Source organism: Chinchilla lanigera, unplaced genomic scaffold (assembly GCF_000276665.1).
Source record: "Chinchilla lanigera isolate Chin_1 unplaced genomic scaffold, ChiLan1.0 scaffold00013, whole genome shotgun sequence".
NCBI classification, from domain to species: domain Eukaryota; kingdom Metazoa; phylum Chordata; class Mammalia; order Rodentia; family Chinchillidae; genus Chinchilla; species Chinchilla lanigera.
Window position 1 is genome coordinate 16,426,406 of NW_004955414.1, and position 18,262 is coordinate 16,444,667.

Sequence of the window (18,262 nt, forward strand, 5' to 3'; positions counted from 1 at the left end):
GTGTGTGTGTGTGTGTGTCTCTCCAAGGAAATAACTGAAGCAGGGAGCAAAGGTGAGCAGGCAGCCAAGCAAGGCAAGCATCCTCAGAAAGGGTTCAGGGCATCATAGATACGCATGAACCCAGAGGCCTGTGGACAGCTGTAGTAACTCTACATCTCAGCTGGAATGGAGTCGTAACCCTACAGCAGCAACAGAGAAGAGCACTGACACTGCAGGCAGCCAGGAATGCGCCTTGGTGGGGGACATCCAGACAGTACCTCCATGTCCCAGATCACATCTCTCTCCCAGATTGCTATGATGTGCTCCGATGATTAACTTCATGAGGTGACACTGTGGTCCTCCATCAAAGGACAGACTGTTCTTGCAGTGGAGTGGGAGGTGTGGAAACATCAAGAAAGGCTTAAAGATGGGGCAGTATTTGAGCTGGACCTTGAAAAATGAGGAGGCTTTTTACAAAGAGCATCTAGAGGCTGGAGACAAAAACAGAACTAGGCTGAGAGCACCTCAGGGCAGGGACAGTGGGTCTCCTCTTCCTCCCAGACGCTAGCTCAGGCCTGGTAGACACTGGTGGTGTTGGATGTCCCACAAGAAAGAGGTAGCAGGACATGGCAGCGGGCCAGCTGGGGATCAGGCTTCACCACCACTGCCTTCTGACCCCCAGGTACAGTGCTTTGACCCCAAGGAGGACCAGTGGAGCCTGCGTTCACCAGCGCCCTTCTCGCAGCGGTGTCTTGAGGCTGTCTCCCTGGAGGACACCATCTATGTGGTGGGGGGCCTCATGAACAAAATCTTCACCTATGACCCTGGCACAGATGTCTGGGGGGAGGCAGCGGTCCTCCCCAGCCCTGTGGTAAGTGGAGGCTCAGGGCACAGCCCTGGCACTGGTCCACTCAGGACAGCAAACCCACTCTAAGGCCCTGGATCTTGGAGGCAGTAGGTCTTGCATAATGACTCAGTGCTGGCAGATTTTACATAGTTCTCTAGCTTGTCCTCAATGATGCCTGGCCTTAGAAAGGTTGGCGCAAGGCTACCAGTTAGGCCATATTAAGGCACAATTTAGAATCCCAAGTGCTGTACTCTTGAGTGGGGTTTTGCAGTTTCCCCTTCCCTAAAGGCCACCATCTGGTAGCCTGCTGTGCAGTAGGTGGTGGGGAGGGGCCTTGATAAATTTCTCAGCCCCATCGAATGAGGGAAGCCCAGTGAGCCCAGGTTCTTGACTCTCTGGCTCCTACAGTTCCTTTCATTCCCTTCCCTGACTCCAGAGAGACAAGGCAGAGATGTGGTTGGACTGGAGGTCCCTGCCAGTTCTGCGGTCCCATGATCCTAAAGGCCTGAGATTTCTGGCTTTTGAGTCTGAGATCCTAAGATGGTGGTGGCAGCGATCATTATTGTTAACTGTATCCTGACAACACTCCAGGCATTATAGATTCAGCCTTTTAGCTAAGACCAAGTGTAGTCTGTTTCAGGTACTGTGTATATTTTATATACTTAACCCCATCAACTGTGATGAGAACTCTGTGAAGAAGGTATTGTTATCCTTCATACTTTGCAGATGAGGAAACTTAAGGCTCAGAGCACATAAATGAAGGTGATCTGTTCATTTATTAAGGCTCAAGCCAGAGTTTAACCTCAGGTCTATTCAGTCTCTGCCTCCCTGCATCCAGACTGCCTGTGTATAGTCTACAAGATGAGGTTCTACTATCTGATTGGCCAGCTAGGGCTCAAACTGGACCACAGAGTTGATGTGCCTTTCTGTTTGTCCCCCCAGGAGAGCTGCGGAATGACTGTGTGTGACGGCAAGGTCCACATCCTTGGCGGGCGGGATGATCATGGGGAAAGCACCAATAAGGTCTTCACCTTTGACCCCAGCAGTGGGCAGCTGGAGGCCCAGCCATCCCTGCAGCGCTGCACCAGTTCCCATGGCTGTGTCACCATCATCCAGAGCCTGAGCAGGTGACTAAGACAGGGACAGCCAGAGCCAGGAGGTAGGAAGAACCCATGCACACCATTCTGTTCCCCTCCTCCTGTCCCCTCCATGCAAATAGCCCCTTAACTTATTGCCCGCTTTTCTTGTAGAAATAAAACCTTGCTCAAACTTTGGGTCTGTGTTCCAGCTTAAGCCCACTTTGCCTGGAGAAGCAATCCTCATTATCTGCTCGCAGCTTTTAATGTTCACAGAGTACTTTCCTACCATATTAGTCTCTGCAGGCTGCTGTAACAAAATACCATAGACTGAGTCATTTATGAACAACAGAAATTTATTTTTTATAATTCTTGAGGCTTGGCAGTCCCAGATCAGCGTGTAAGAGCACTGCTTCGTAGTCAGCACTTTCTTGCTGTGTCCTCACCTGGCAGAAGGGGCAAAACAGCTCCCTTCGACCTCTGGTAAGAGTATAAATCCTATTTATGAGGACTCTGCCCTCATTTCTGAAATGACTTAATCACTTCCTCCCAAAGGCCCCACCTCTTTATACTACCACATTATGTGTTAGGTTCAACATATAAATCCTGGAGGAATACTGACATTCAGCCATAGCACACTCATTACCTCATTTACTTTCATAATAGCAATACGGACACCTTCTTTTAAAAACTGAAGTGTTTCATGCAGGGTGGAGTGTGACAGAGCTATAAGCCTCCAAGAACCCAGCTACCCTGGCTGTGTACCTAGACCTGCCAGATCTCAAACATCCATGTGAGAAAAAAGCCAGAGATACCATTATAAACATTTGGTATAGCCTGGGGCTCTAGGGGCTGTGACAACTGCATAGGAAGGGGTGAGTTCAGAAGAAAGGGAACAAAACACCACAGATTCTGAGGTTGAGCTATTTAGGTCTGCCTGTGCCCCGAAGGCTCTGGCCAGCCCATCTGCAGGCACCCACTCATCTGCACTCAGATTGCCTTTTGAAGAGGAGCCTCATCTGTTCCTGGCATCTCTCCAACCCAGGGCCAGCACCAGGCCCTCCCCGTCTTCCAACCCCCAGGGCCCTGTCTGCGTGGTCTCTCCAGCTGGGGCTGGCCCATCACAGTCAGGCACAAAGGCCCAGGTCCCAGCTGAGCTACAACCCACCGATTATCCTAGATTAGGGAGCCTCTGACCATCTGGACACAGCTGATAACGGCAGCAGTGGGAGGGGTGAGGCCCAACCCCACTGAACCTGCCTATCCCACCCTATGGGTTAGGGTTAGGACTCAGGACAAAGCAAAGAAGGCGCCAGATTCCTTTCCTACACAGGAAAAAGATGGGGCACATTCAGGGAAAGCTTTTCCCAAGGACATGGCCATCTCACCTGGGCTAGACACTTCTGTGTGCCAGGCTGGGTACTGCATTTCCTCTATGCTGACCATCCATTCCCCAATGCTCTTTCGTGCAGATGCTGTTTTTTCCTGCTGTCTGCCTGGGCACACCCAATACCCTGCATCTTAGTCACCCAGCATATAGCCAGAGGCTTCTGTATGACACCTGTAATCTCCCCTGACACTCACAGGATGCCCCTAAGGTAGGAAAGGTGTCAGCTTTACCTGTGTCCCTCAGTGCCACTTACTGAATGCACTAAGTCACATTTCCTGGATTTGTGTCTCAGTACCTGTGAGGTAGCCCACTACTATCATATGCCTCTGCCCACACAAATGAGGAAAAAGACTCAAGAGTTGAAAGTGCTTCACACAAGGTCACTGGGATGATAAGCGGTGGATAAGCCAGGATTCAAACATGGCTCTAACCACCTGCAAAGCCTCCAGCTTCTATTTTGCCTCACCCAGCCTTGGCTAAGCTGATGAGATTGTTAAGTGCAGCAGTTACATAAAAACTACCCTCGTTTCCATCATGGAAAATCCTGGCCTCATTAGCTACATCCCTGTCCTTACAGGTCTCCAGCTAGCTGCAGGGAGGTATGGTTTAACACATTCATGAAAGGGCCATATTTCTTAAGTCTCTCACCTGGCACAAGGGTATGGCAGTTTCGCAGTACATGCATGACTGTCCCATGGAGTAACATGGGACACTTCAAATCACCCAGTGGAACAGTCGTGTATGTACCAGTGGTGGTTCAAGCTGGCGGGAATGTGTTAAAATCCTCATGAAGGAAGCTTACTGGGAACATACGTAAAAGGAACATTCCTATGTGTTCTGATCTCCTAAAACTACTGGTAAAAGGAACTATCTGTGGAGGGTCTCTTTGGCTTCTAGTCCACTGCCCCTTGGACTCCCAAACTGTCTCCTGAATGGGAAGGGCTGTATCACTCTCCAGGAAGCCACACCACATGCCCTGAGCAAGGACCCTTTAGCTACATAGGTTTGCCATCCTCTTCCCAGCTGAGAACACAGGATTAATTCATGGTATAACACCAGAAGCCACTGGACCTAATCTAGTTTTGAGACTAGTTCCTAAGAATTTAGAATTATTCTATGACTATGATTCTTCCTTAGTAGTCTTTCAAAGAACAATGAGAAAATTTACTTGACTCTTTTATTTATTTTTTTCCAGTACCAAGAATCGAACTCACGACCTCGCGCTTGCCAGGCAGGCGCTGTGCAACCGAGCTAAATCCCCAGCCCTACTTGAATCTTTAAAAAGAGTGAAACTCAGTCTATCTTGTGATTACCAATGCATTCGCTGGATTATTTCATAAACCTAAAACATATGTGAGATCTTTTTTTTTTCTTCTTGCAAATGACATACTTTATTCTTCTTTACAGTTGAGTACATATTGTGAGATTCTTGGTCAACTATCTTTTCCTCCATCTAGAGCAGCTTCTATTACACCATCCAAAAATTACCTCCTTTCAGTTATCTTCCAACTGTGCTATACAAAACTAAGATAAAAGAAAATGGAAGAACGTCCATGTTGCCTAGATGGAAGACAGTCATCAAACTACTATTACATCATTCTTCAGTTTCCCTGTTGTGCTTCCCAAAGTACTGCATCGTCTTTCAAAAGTCTGGAAATACCAGCTCAGAATTTTTCTCATTTTCCACCCAAAATGACAAAGGAAAAAAACCTGATAGAGAAGGTCATTTCACCCTTAGGCGAGCAAATGAGCACGGACTCCCAAATTAGTCACAGAAGCAGAACCTGGATCATCCTGTTTTGCTAAAAGGTGTGACAATACTCTCTCATCTCTGCGGTGCTCAAGCACAACATACAGTAGCTTGTAGGAAGGGACATGTGAAGGCAGCTGTGCACGAAGGTGACTGAAGGCAAACGCACTCTAGAAATTTCAAGTCCATGGATTGGTCATGTAGTTACTTTGTAAAACTAAAAATTAAAATCATTCATAATTAAGGGGTCAAGGAAATAGCTGGCATCTTGATAAAATTAGTCATCAAAATTTTCAGAAGTATTGTGTTGACAATGCAAGTGAATAAAAAAACAACAGAAGCAGGGATAAGCAGGAGCCTATTAGGCGGGTATGTGAAACCTGGAATCAGGAGGTATGAGTTTGTTTCTATTTTGTGCATGGCAGTTGAGCATTTTATTACATTCAAGGTATATATTTCAGGGTTGCTTGTTTTAATTTATATATTCACACGTTTTCCTAGATTGACAACTTTATGGAGATAAAATTCACCCATTTAAAAGGCAAATTCTGTAGTTTTTAGTATGTTCAATTATGTGATTAATACTTATTAAAATCTGAATATTTATTTGAATACTTCTGAATACTTGTGCTCAAATTTCTAATTGTTTTTCACTACCACTTTATTCTTAGCTCCGTAAATTAACCATAAAATGATTCAAACATAAAAGGGGGTGTCCACTGTTTCCAAACAGTGACTCTTGGTGAATGTTTTCCTAGTATGTCAAGGGAAAAAAACCTGAAAAATGCATCTCCTCTGGACCCTAACAGGAAAGCAGGCCTACTGCTGTGCCTACACTCTCCCTTCCCTTCCCTTTGAAAAGCAGAAACACTCTTGAAGATCAGGGAAGCTCCGCCCTCCAGGCACTTTTGCATCTAAAGAACCCAGCTCCTCAGGCTCACCACACAAAGGGCTGCAGGCGCACGTTCACAGGGGTAGTGGATGAGCCAGCAGAGAGGGCAGGATGATCTACCGCAGTGCCACTTCTGACATGGTGCCAGCTGCATCTGGTAAGCTGAGTTGATAGTATAAATGGGGACGGATCAACACAACAGTGATTTCATTTGAATTTCAGAACTTGGGACTGGAATCAGTACTCATGTTACTTGTTCGCAAATTAGAAGCAAGTGTCTTCAAGTAGTGTACTATTCCCCAGGTAGACTGCTGTCAATTGTGGCTAGTAGTGGAATTTGCCCTACAGCAGTTCAGGGTGTATGTCAGAAATGTAGCTTTGATTAGTAACAGAAAAGTTTAGTAGATAAAGCAGTATCAAAATACATCCCAGAGGAGAAAATAGTAAGAAACATAATCTTTAAGGTTGAAAATGTTGATCCTCCATGTTTTTCTGCTGACAATGGCAGGCTCTACCTTAAAATATAGAGAGAGCCAATACTGGAGCCCAGAACAGTGACTAGATAGAAGTTGGAATACGGCTCAATAAAAGGCCAAATATTTGTCTACCTCCCAGTAGAAGCAGAATGCAGAGCTCTTGGCCAGGGCCCCTACAGAATCCATTATCTTGAGGCTGGCTATTAATGGTATCCAAGAGATGCTCACATACAGCTGACCTAAACCTAGGTTTGAACTGCATGAGAACGCTTATACATGGATTTTTTAAGAAAAAGTTTGACAATTTAAAAAAACTCACAAATGAACTGTATAGCCTAGGAATACAGAACAGGTATGCCATGAATACATAAAATGGGATCTACTTACTACCAATAATATAGTTAAAAATTATCAAAACTTACAAGAACTTCAGACTATATAGGGCCCATTCAATACAGACAAATACAAATCTAAAAACACAGCATTAAATCTTAACTACTGCTGGTCCTGGTGGCACAAACCTGTAGTCCCAGCACTGTGGGAGGCTGAGGCAGAAAGATCACAAATTTAAGCCCAACCTGGCCATCTGAGCACTCACTGAGGCTGTCTCAAAAACGGCTGGGGATGTAGCGCAGGGCAAAGGCCCTGGGATTTCTGACAAAACCTTGGCTTCTCCAGTAATTGCTTTATTGTAGTACAAAGTGATCTCTCCCAGTTCAGGTATGCTTTTCACCTTATGTAATTCATGTAACACAAGTTATGAGGCAAAATGGGATGTTGTGTTATTGGTGAGGCTTCTGTTCAGCGGCAGGCAAGTCATCAGATTCTGCCTGTGTGTGGATCCCTCATTAAGGAGGCAGAGCTGGAAGCGATATGGACCAGCTTGACCTGGGCTGTCAAGTGTGTAGACTGTAGAAATCAGCACCACAGAACCTGATGGTACTCATTATTGATGAGTAATAAAGGATGCTGCAGAGAAAGGTATCCCCTCTTCACTACAGTTCTACCATCCTCGTGGCCTCTGCCTCACTGCCCTGCTAGACGTGTACAATGGCTGAATGTAGGTGGTGAGGTGGGGTCTGTGGCTGAATTCTTTGTACATTCCACTGGAGTTGAGATCACAGGCGGGCAACAGGCTCCACAGACTATCACTGTTCCACTGGCCTCTGTACAATGTATGTTAAATCTAGATTCTTATCTGGGGACAGGCCCTTCCCAAACCTTTCCCCCACAATTCTATGCTTCATTCAGCCGGCTTTCTGTACAGATGGTGCTTTTTGTTTCCCAATCCTCTCCTGTTCTGTGGGTCTTTGGCCAACATCTCACTCTTCTAGATGTTTTCTCCTTGCCAGATAAGCAAGCTGATCAGCTCCCAGCTCCTGAGATAGCAATTTTTTCAGACAGGGTCTTGCTATGTACTTCAGACTGGCCTCAAATGCTTGAAGATACTCCTGCCTCAACCTCCCAAGTGGTGGGGTTACAGGTATGTGCCACCTCACCCAGCCCTAAGATCCCAATTTGTCAGCAACTGCTGCAAATCCTAATGATCAGAACGTACATATAATGAAGACGTGTAACTAACTCTTAAGAGTCTGATAGTTGAGATGACCTCAACTTGCTCCAATCAGTTTTAACCAGTTTCGGTACACATAATCCTGTCTTGGCTGATGTAGCTCAGCAGTAGGCTCTGGGTTTAACCCCCAGAACTGGGGATAAATAAAGTCCTGTTTCAAGCAAACGACTGTATACTGTAGCAAGTTTAGAAGTATCTGGGATTAAGCCAGGCACTGGGGAGCACACCTGTAATTCCACTATTTAGGAGACCAGGCAAGAAAACATCCTGGGCAGTTTAGCAAGACCTTGACTGAAAATGAAAAAAAAACTTTAAAACCAAGGGCTGCAGATGTTTCTCAGTGGTAGAGTACTAACCAGCAGGCGCACCACCCAGCACCACAAAAACACATCTGAGAATAGACACAGGAACCAGTCATTCACTTTGCACGTGTAGCTGTTGAGGCCAAACACCACACAGTCACCTGTCAGCTTATCCTCAAGCCTTCCCAGAGTTCACTCAGTTAGAAGCAAACTAGATAAAGCACGTAATTTTTACATTTTCAGGCTTTAATACCTAGCCACAAGGTACTATATATGAAGTAACTCACACTGAGCCCAGAAACAGGTCACTAGTATTAAATATATCAGTAGTTAGAAAATTTAGGTATCAGAGTCCATTATTCTTCCCATCTGTAGGTGCTACGGATTCAACCAGCCACAGATGCAAATTTGTTTTTTGGAACCAAGAATTGAATTGAGAGCCTCTGCACTGGTACATTCCCAGGTCTTTGAGACAGACTGGCCAAATTGCCACACTGGGCTCAAACCTGTGATCCTCTTGCCTCAATCACCCAGAGTGCTGGCATCACACTGCATAGCACCCTGCCCAGCTTTTGAGAGGGTCTTATGTAATCCAGGCTGCTCCTGAACTAGCCTACACTGATCTCAAACTTGCAATCCTCCTGTCTCAACCTCCAGCATAGTTTTCAGTTTGGATTGGTACTGACTATATAGAGATAATTTTAACTGCATGGGAGGATGTGTCTAACTTATGTGCAAATATATGCCCCCTTATGAAATCTGAGACATCTGAGGACTCTGGTATACTCAGGAGTGTAGAACAAATCCCTTGCCAAAAGGTTAAGCCTGTACAGATGTGAAAGCATTTCAAAAAAGGAGCAAGGTTAGTGCTAGAGCTCTACTACACAATAAATGTGTTAACACTGTAGAAGTACACCCTTAAAATGGCCAAGATAGTAAACTTTGTGCTGCATTTACTATACAGGTAAATGGGAAAGCATGGATGCTTCTGCAGTGAGTTCCCAACATAACTTATTCTCATATATTAAGCCCCTTATCATGTGCAGAACAGTACAAACACAATGTGCAGAGTTTATCCTGGTATGGATCAGTCTAGTTGAGACAATCAGATCACCACTAGGTAGTGCAGCCACTCCTTGGTGTGCCAGGTCCATGAGTACTTTCCTTAGCAAGTTCTTTCTTTGTGACCAATCAGAATGTTTTATCATCAGCCTTGTAAAATTTTCAAGCCAATTTGTCCTTCACTGGTTCCATTTGCATAAATTAAGAGCATCCAATTTCTTACAAAATACATGTCTTGGTAGCAAATACTTCAAACTACCACAGCAGGAAAAAAAAAGACAATTTACACATTCTTGCAATGGATTCTTATCGTTCAGGCTGGCCTTGAACTTGTAGGGATCCTCCTGCCTCAGCCTCCTGAGTTCTAGGATTACAGGCATGCACTACCACTAGGTGATTTACATGGTGTAAAGTTTTCCTAAGCATAATGGCTAAGAGTATAGGACTTAGGAACGTAGGTTCTAATGACGACTTCGTTGTTTTTGGGTACTGGGCATCAAAATCAGGACCTTGCACTTGTTAGGCTGGCGCTCATGCCACTGAGCTATATCCCCAGCCCTTAATGACAACTTTATACTACTTAAACAAATTTACTTTTGAACTTTAAGCACAATGGCACAGGCAAATTCCCTTTATACTTCAGGGACACCAAGGATTAAAAAAAAAACCTTAAACATATCCCTCCCCAGGCTGGGACTGCAGCTCAATGCAGAGGCCTGGGCTCAATTCTCAGCCACTACAACCAAAGTGCTCACAGCCGGGCACAGTGGCGCACGCCTGTAATCCTAGAACTTGGGAGGCTGAGGCAGAAGGAGCGTTGCGAGTTTGAGGCCAGCCTGGGCTACAAAGGGAGCTCAAGGCCAGCCTGAACTGCATAGCGAGACCCTGTCTCAAAAGAAAAAACCCAAAAAACCCCAAAACCAAAACACAAAACCAAAGCCCTCTTCTAAACCTACAATCCTAAACTTCAAGGCAATTAACTGAGGTACTGCCTTACCATCAGCCTTCACTGTCCCACAAGTAGTTTTGGTTTGCTCTGCTTGGGCCCTCCAATTCTGCCCCTTGCAAACACCACAAATATATCTTAAAGACGCTAAGTAACGCTGCCAAAGCCAACAGAACACAGTCTCAACACCAGACAGTCCATATAACTTAAGTCTTTGTGCAAGATTTATTAAATGTCTTCACGCAGCAGCCTCCGTTTTCAGATACTGCTGCCAGGGACACCCTGAAACCAAATAAAACACAATAGTAAGACAAACTCCCCTGAGTGTCAAGTTCCTTCATGTAACAAATGGTATGAACACACTCCCTCTTGGGATCTGTTCAAGATTAACAAAACACAACAGAGCACCAAGAAACAACCCACCCACCTCAGATGTGCTGGGCACAAGAGGCTTGGTGTTACTGTTTCAAGGGAGCTACAAGAGGACAGAATAATTACTAGAGTAACCTGAAACGTTTGAGCCATTAAGGAAGGGCAACAAAGGTAAATGAATTTGAACAGTAAAAGGACCTTTTTTAAAAAAAGGACCTAACGATGGAACAAAGGCAAACACCCATTCCAACAAATTCATAGGCCCTACACTTCCACTTGCATTCTGCCATGTAAAGCAAGTGGAATCCAACATTAACAAAGTAAAAGGAAGAGGCCCCTGTAGACGAACCTTTATGCTGTAGGGACCGGCTGGGGCATGGCAGGCGGCTCTGGTTTCCCACCCTTCTGTTCTGAGATGGGAGTGGTGGGCAGGATCTCATCTTTGGGTTCCACAATGCTCACGTGGTCAGGCAGAGGCTTCTTGGGGCCAATCTTACCACTTGGATCCCAGGGCAGCATGATCTTTACTTTGATACCCAGCACACCTAGAAGACAATTAAGCCATAGCTGGGGTTTTACCAGCCACTACACACAGTAAGAGAAGAGTTGTATACTAGAGTGCTGCTGGATCCGGTCCCTTCTCAGACAAATGCCTCTAAATCAATCAATAAGCAGGACACGTTTGCAAAAGGAACCCACACAGCACCACAGAACATGGCACTGACGTGGACCAAGAGCAGGATGTGACCTTTCTGACTCGTCATCGTGTCATCACCGAAGGGTACATAGATGGCTAAGACAAGGGCAAACCAACGATCCATCCAACCATTCAACCATCCATCCATCAATCCATCCATCCATCCATCCATCCATCCATCCATCCATCCCAGCAGCACAACTCTTCTAGAACATGCAGCCCAATCAATACACCCAAGGAGTGCAAACAGGCTCAGCTACTTCTAAGGTGTATTTCTCCAAACACTGATGCACCTGTGGAAAATCACAGCTACCTGCTAATGCCCCTACCCCAAGCATGCCCAGATGCTCACCCTGTCTGAGCAGTACATGGCGCACAGCGGTGTCTACGTAGTAGTTGACAGGGTCCCCACTGTGGATCATCAGGCCATCCACGAACTTCATGGACTTAGCCCTCTGTCCTCGGAGTTTCCCAGACACCACGACCTCACAGCCCTTGGCTCCGCTCTCCATGATGAACCGCAGCACACCATAGCAGGCCCTTTGGAAGAATAAGAAATCCACCTGTGTTAATACCAGACAGGCTTTATCCACCCCACCAAGTAAACAAAACTAAGAGCTGGTCTTCACTGTTTTCAGTGGCCCCTTAAAGAGTACAAACTCGATCAGAGTTTTGCTCAAGACATGGCAATTCTCTCCTATTCCCCTCTTTTTTGAAATCTTTTTGAGACAGGGTCTCACTCTGCAGTTCAGGCTGGCCTTGAACTCAACTTTGTAGCCTAGGGTGGTCTCGAACTTGCAATGATCCTCCTGCCTCAGCCTCCCAAATGCTGGGATTACAGGCATGCGCCACCACGCCCGGCTATCCTGTTCCTCTCATACTCAAATTTAAACTAATTTCCTCAGGGAACTGATGCAAAATTCCTTCTAACCAAATGTTTCCTAACCTTAGCTGCCTATTAGAATCACCTCAGAAAACCAGGTATGGTGGCACGTATCTGCAATCCCAACACCCACAAGACTGAGGCAAGAGGATTGCCACAGTTCGAGGCCAGCCTGGGCCACATAGCAAGACCATCTCAAAAAAGCCAAAACAAACCATCACCTCAGAAGGCTAAAACAATAAAACAAACTGGGGCACCTAGGGTCCTAGCTACCTTAAGTGTTGGGAAAACATTTAGGTCTATAAAACTACTAAGCTTTACAGCATCATACCCCTTCACCCAACTCATTCATTAGTTTACACCTTGGGAGATACCAAACCTTCAGACTCTTTCACATTACCATGTAATTCAAACCTTACAACTAAAGAGGTAGTCCAGGGATCGCTCACTTGGGGCAAACTAAAGGGCCAGAGAATTTTAGTAATTTTCTTACATCTCAGAATTTCCACGTCAAACTAGTTTAGTTTGTTGGTTGGGTCATATCTCCAGTTCTCCACCCAAACCTGGGTGGAAACAGTTTTTATTTCTAACACATTGCCAGGTGATAGCAATGACACTAGCTAGCCCTGAAACCAAACTTCTGAGAGTCACTTTTAGGCAACAGAACCACCACTCAAGTAAGGTCAACCGTCATGTGTCCTTGCTTACACTGTTCACTCCCACCAAGCCAACCTTTCCACAGCTCAACACTACAGTAAATAAATACGTTAATGAACCGGAACAACTTCTAACTTGTTTTAAATTTTGTGATAGCCCACAAGAACTACTGCCCATAGATACATTAACACAAGCCCAATAACAGGCTGAATAATTCCTCCTGCCACAGGGACCTTTCTAAAGCCTTACCAAGGAGGCCCATAGTTGCTTTCTGTTCTACTCCCCAAATACCCAGGACATTTTTCATTGTAACACTGACCACTTTGTAGTTTTTGTCCTCATTACGAGTCTTGTTAGCCTACCAGCTCAGCAGGCACTGTGTCTTACTGCCATAAATCTCACAGAGTGGATGATCTCGTCAGTAAGTGTTTATTTGCCAGATTAACAAACTGGCAGACATACCATGTTCTGGTCTACACAAAAAAGGGCATAACCACCCAGTCTCAGCACACTTACCTCCGCACAGCAAGCCCTCCGAGGAGTTTGTAACGCAGAGATTCGGCCTGGGCAATGGCACACAGACCTCTTGTTGCCACCTTTTCAGCATAAAGCTTGAACAAAACCAAGGCACATCTGTTAACCTTTACTGCTCTTTTCAATGCACAGCACAATCATCACAAGCATGTTACACAGCACAGTGACACAGGCTGACCCATTCCTCACTGCCCTCTCCCCCCTGGATAGTGCTGTAGCCACACCAGTGGGGAAGCCAACCAGTCCTATGTAAATGGTACATAAAACCCTCAACAACGGAAACTGAACAGGCTTGTAAAAATGAAGCCCACTGCTTAAAGAACGTCAGCAAAATACCAATCCATCTGTAACTCACTGATATGAGGAAATAATTAAAATCTCCAAGGTATGTCAAAAGCTTTTAGAAGCTGCATTCTAAGGAGCCATTCCCAAATCCCAAATAATATATGGCATAGTCCAAGACCACTTATCCGAGCATGGTGGCACAAACCTGTAATCCCAGCACTTGGGAGTCAGAGGCAGGAGGATTACTGTAAATTGAAGGACAATTTGAATTACATAGTGAGACCCTGTCTCACAAAACAAAACACCACTTACTTCTACACTGCCCTCAGGGAAGCCAAACCTCTTCTGAACTACAGCAGTCAATTCTCGGATCCTCCGGCCCTTCTCACCAAGAACATTCTGTGTCCTGGAATGAGAGGATGTGACAATTCACGAATCACAAAATCCTAGGCACAACTTTAAATCTTGCTTCTATGGCAGTAGCAAAATCTCATCCATCTGCCACAAATCAAGTATGAAATTTAGATTACAAGAACGAAGCTAAAATTTTGAAACAGTCTTTAAAAAACAACATTCATTAAGGCCAGATTCGCTGGTTGTCTGTCCCCTTTAGTTTACACAGAATAAACCACTTTAGTACATACAACAACGATAACTGATGTCTAGTTAAGTGAGTTTTTACCTGGTGGCTAAAATAATGATTTCTGTCCTGGTTGGTGTAACTCGGACTTCAACTCCAGAGTAGCCATCTTCAGCCAGCTCCCGAGTAAGAAACTCATTCAGTTCAGCTTTGAAGATGCCATCAGCGACAAACTAACAACAAGAAAAAAAGCAAATTCAAAATTAGGATATGGGGCTGGGGATATAGCTCAGCGGCATAAGCGCTTGCCTGGCAAGCCTGAGGTCATGAGTTCGATTCCCGGTATCAAAAAAAAGAAAAAAATAAATACATAAAGAAAAAAAGAGGCTGAGGCAGGAGGATCACTCCAAGTTCAAGGCCAGCCTAAACTACTTAGTAAGGCCCTGTCTCAAAAAATACAAACAACAAAAAAACCCAAACCAAACAAACAGAAGAGGGACATGCCTGCAGGCTTACTTTCCCCTGAACGGGTCTAGTTAACCAGCCATACATCACCTCATCAAAGCTCACCACCTCCAACAACCCCACCGATCGTTCCAATACCCTTGTTCCAAAAGGAATGAAGCAGCCCTTCTCAGACAAATGCCTCTAGGTCATCTTTAGGAAGTTTCTTCGACCAGGACTCTAACCTGTGCCACAGAACGCAGCACAGAGAAGGGCCTCATGGGCAAAGGATTAAGGCTTCCAAGTCAGACTCGTCATCATCTCTTCATCGAAGGGCTTCAATTTTTTAAATTCACATGCAACATAAAAAGCTACTCTAAAGCGGCACACACGCTTACTTAGTACTGCAGGCACACAACATACTTGTCAAAGAAGCTGAGTGAAAAGATAGAAGCATTCTCATTTGCAGATACAGCCTTTAGATTCTTGCACCATCACAAGAACCCCGGTCATTCTGCCTGAACGTACCTGCGGTTGGGGTTGGTAAACCTTAGCTCAAGATCTGCTGGTTTAGTTTTAACATCGAGATACATATATACACACACAAAAAGACAAAGCGCCTGTTTTTTAATCCTTATATTCTACACAGTTCTCTCCCACGGAATAACGGGAAGTTAAACGTGAAGGAGCTCCTTCCCCAGAGGCGCATGCAATCATCAACTGAGATCCTTGGAGTCAAAGGCTGCACTCTTCTTCCCAAGCCACGGAATAGGATCTGATGGCTGAAACTTTTACTGATTGTGTTGACTAAAATGCTCACAAGCTCCTTCTCCGGGATACGTGAGGCGCCCAGGGCACATCGTCTGGAACCAGCCAGCCAACTCCGTATCTCCCTTCCTCGGCCACACCGTGCTCGCTCGGGACCAGCCTCGCACTCAATCCACCGCCATCCGCGGCCCCCAGGAACTGAAGGAGGCCTTAACAGCTCTCTGGCGAAAGGAACGGAGCTGCGAGTCTCGCTGTGACACCATCGAAAAGCCCTGTGCCCGCGCGGTGCCTCATTTCTCCGGGATTTGGGCCCACAGGCTTACCTTCCTCTTCTTGGAAATCTGCACCGCCATCTTGCCACCGCGCGCCGCCAAAAGAAAGGAAGTAGCTTGCCGGAGGAAATGAGTATAAAGGACGCGGGGGGATGACGAAGAGCTGCGCGACGTAGGCGCCTGCGGACGCTCATGGGAAATGTAGTTTTACCTAAAGGTCTTACGAGAAAAGACATCGTCACGGAGACGTCTCTAGGCGCAACGAGAATTGAAAGCGAGTTTAGAGTCTTAATCTCATTGTTAAGAAACAAGCGATTGGCGGCACAGAGATGGAAATTACACAGAGAGTCCGAAACTAGTCTGGACCACCTTGTCTCAAAAAACTTAAAAAAAATTGAAGTTACAGATACAAACTCATAACAGTAACAATAATGAAAATAGGCTGAAAGCCCGCAATGGAATTGATTTTGGTAGCGCCATCTCTAATCAACCCATTTTCTCTGTTACAAATAATATTAATATGGCCGGGGATATAGGTCAGTGGTATAAGCGCCTGCCTGGCAAGCTCAAGGTCCTGAGTTTGATTCCCGGTCCCAAAAAAACACAAAGACAAAACAAACAAACAAACAAACAAACAAACCCAAAAGACCAAATGATATTAAGAATACTTAAAACTTATCCTATGTACTTTATATTCTTAATTCGTTTACCTCTATCTTACTCCCCACTCCCCGTTCCGGTACTGAGGATTGAACCCAGGGCCTTCACACTGAGCTATATCCAACTTTTGAGACATAGTCGCATGAATAATGGAATTACCTGGCTCCAATTTGCGATCTTCTGCAGCCTTCCAGACCGCTGGGATTACAGGCTTGTGCCACTGTGGCTGGCTCCTATCTTGGTCTTTTTTTGACACAGGGTGTCACTATATGTAACTCAAACTGGGCTTCTACTCACTATGTAGCTCGGGCTGGCCTGGAACTCGCAAAGATCCTCCTGCCTCAGCCTCCCAAACACTGAGATTTCAAGCATTCACTACCAAGCCCAGCTCTACCTCGCTTTGATAAAATCCATTAAACATGGTATAAAAAAATAAATGAAGGGCTGGGGAGATAGCTCAGTGGCACAAGCGCCTGCCTGGCAAGCACAAGGTCCTGAGTTTGATTCTCGGTACCAAACAAAACAAAACAAAACCACAAACAAAGAATAAATGAAAAACAAAAAAGAGTTGTGATTCATGGGCTTAAATTTCTTTATCTTAAAAAAATTTCCCTTTTTTTTATGAAAATTTCCATGCATACAAATAAGTTAAAAGAATTATTCAGCCAGGGATGGTGGCACACATCTGTAATCCCAGCACTCAGGAGGCTGGGGAGAGAGCATCACTTCGAGTTTGAGGACAGCCTGGACTACAAAGTGAGTTCAAGCCCAGCCTGAACTACATAGTGAGACCTGTCTCAAAAGCAAGCAACAGCAGAAAAAAACAAAACAAACAAGAACAAAAAAAAAAAATTAAAAAAGAATTACTCAGTGCACACCACACACATATGCCTCACTGAGGGGCTACAATTATACTTTGCTAGACAAATGTGGTGGCACGTAGGCAGCCCATCCTGGGCAACTAAGTAACAGTAAAACCCTGTTTCAAAATTTAAAAATTTCAAAATCTAGGGATGTAGCTCAGTGCAAAGGCCCCAGGTTCAATCCTCAGTACCGAACAACAATAACAATGAAAGAGCTAGTGAAACAGTGGGCCCACACTTCACCATAGCGGCATTCTTCTTTCCTAATAGGTGAAAAGGAGTTTGTCACTGTCCCACCAGAATGTTCAGGCACTTCACTTAGTCCAAGTCCTTGGCAGCTTCACTTAACTCCAGCACTAAAACGATTCTGACACAAAGTAAGCTATGGAGTTAAGAGCTCTGCAGTGAGAGCTGCACGGAGGCCCTGGGCAAAGGGAAAAAGCAGTAGATGAGCCAAACAGATACACCGATGGCTGCCGACCTGATAGCCCTGGATGACGGATTGAGGTCTGAAGAATTGAGAATGGGGCCCTGGCTTCTGACTTCAGTGGGGGATGCTTGGTGACAACCCTCGCTGATAGGAGGAACCCGGGAACACGGTTTTCCCTTTGCTCTTCACCGGCCTCCTCTTCTGGTCTGTGGACTCCGTGGTGCAGGTTGCTGAAACCATGACCCTGGTGAATTTGCCATCCTGACATTTCTGCGTCTTCACTAGAGCTGTGGCGGAGAGCACCGGCCTTGAATCCTGGAGTCTCGGTGGCCCACCTCTAGTGCTCACAGGTGAGCCGCCTCTGCCTCCTCATGTGGGTATGCTTCTCGTTCTCCCAAGTACCTAGTATGATCTTTTTTTTTCCTAATACAATCGTTGTCAAAGCTTGAAAACCCCAGGACTTCTTTCTCACTCTTACCAGTCAATCTCTCTCCTAAACCCTTGTCCCCAGATAGATTGTACCA

The 18,262-nt window shown here is 45.5% G+C and overlaps 2 protein-coding genes across 2 annotated transcripts in view; one reads left to right on the forward strand and one right to left on the reverse strand.

Annotated features, from left to right (window-relative positions):
• Positions 1-9,614, forward strand: part of Klhl35 (kelch-like family member 35) — a gene marked incomplete at its 5' end in the record, with an annotated part of 14,356 nt that extends 4,742 nt beyond the window's left edge. The window contains 3 exon segments of the mRNA XM_005379886.2: positions 662-850; positions 1,769-1,953; positions 4,488-9,614. Of these exon segments, the coding sequence (XP_005379943.2) occupies positions 662-850; positions 1,769-1,953; positions 4,488-4,632 (519 nt within the window).
• An 879-nt stretch (positions 9,615-10,493) lies between these two features.
• On the reverse strand, positions 10,494-15,920 carry Rps3 (ribosomal protein S3). The gene is made up of 7 exons (XM_005379890.2): positions 15,837-15,920; positions 14,404-14,534; positions 14,034-14,127; positions 13,419-13,513; positions 11,715-11,902; positions 11,015-11,210; positions 10,494-10,575 (listed from the first exon to the last, which is right to left on the reverse strand). Exons 1-6 carry the CDS (start codon positions 15,864-15,866, stop codon positions 11,017-11,019), a joined length of 732 nt encoding a protein of 243 aa, XP_005379947.1. The 5' UTR covers positions 15,867-15,920; the 3' UTR covers positions 10,494-10,575; positions 11,015-11,016.
• Positions 15,921-18,262: the final 2,342 nt, after the last annotated feature.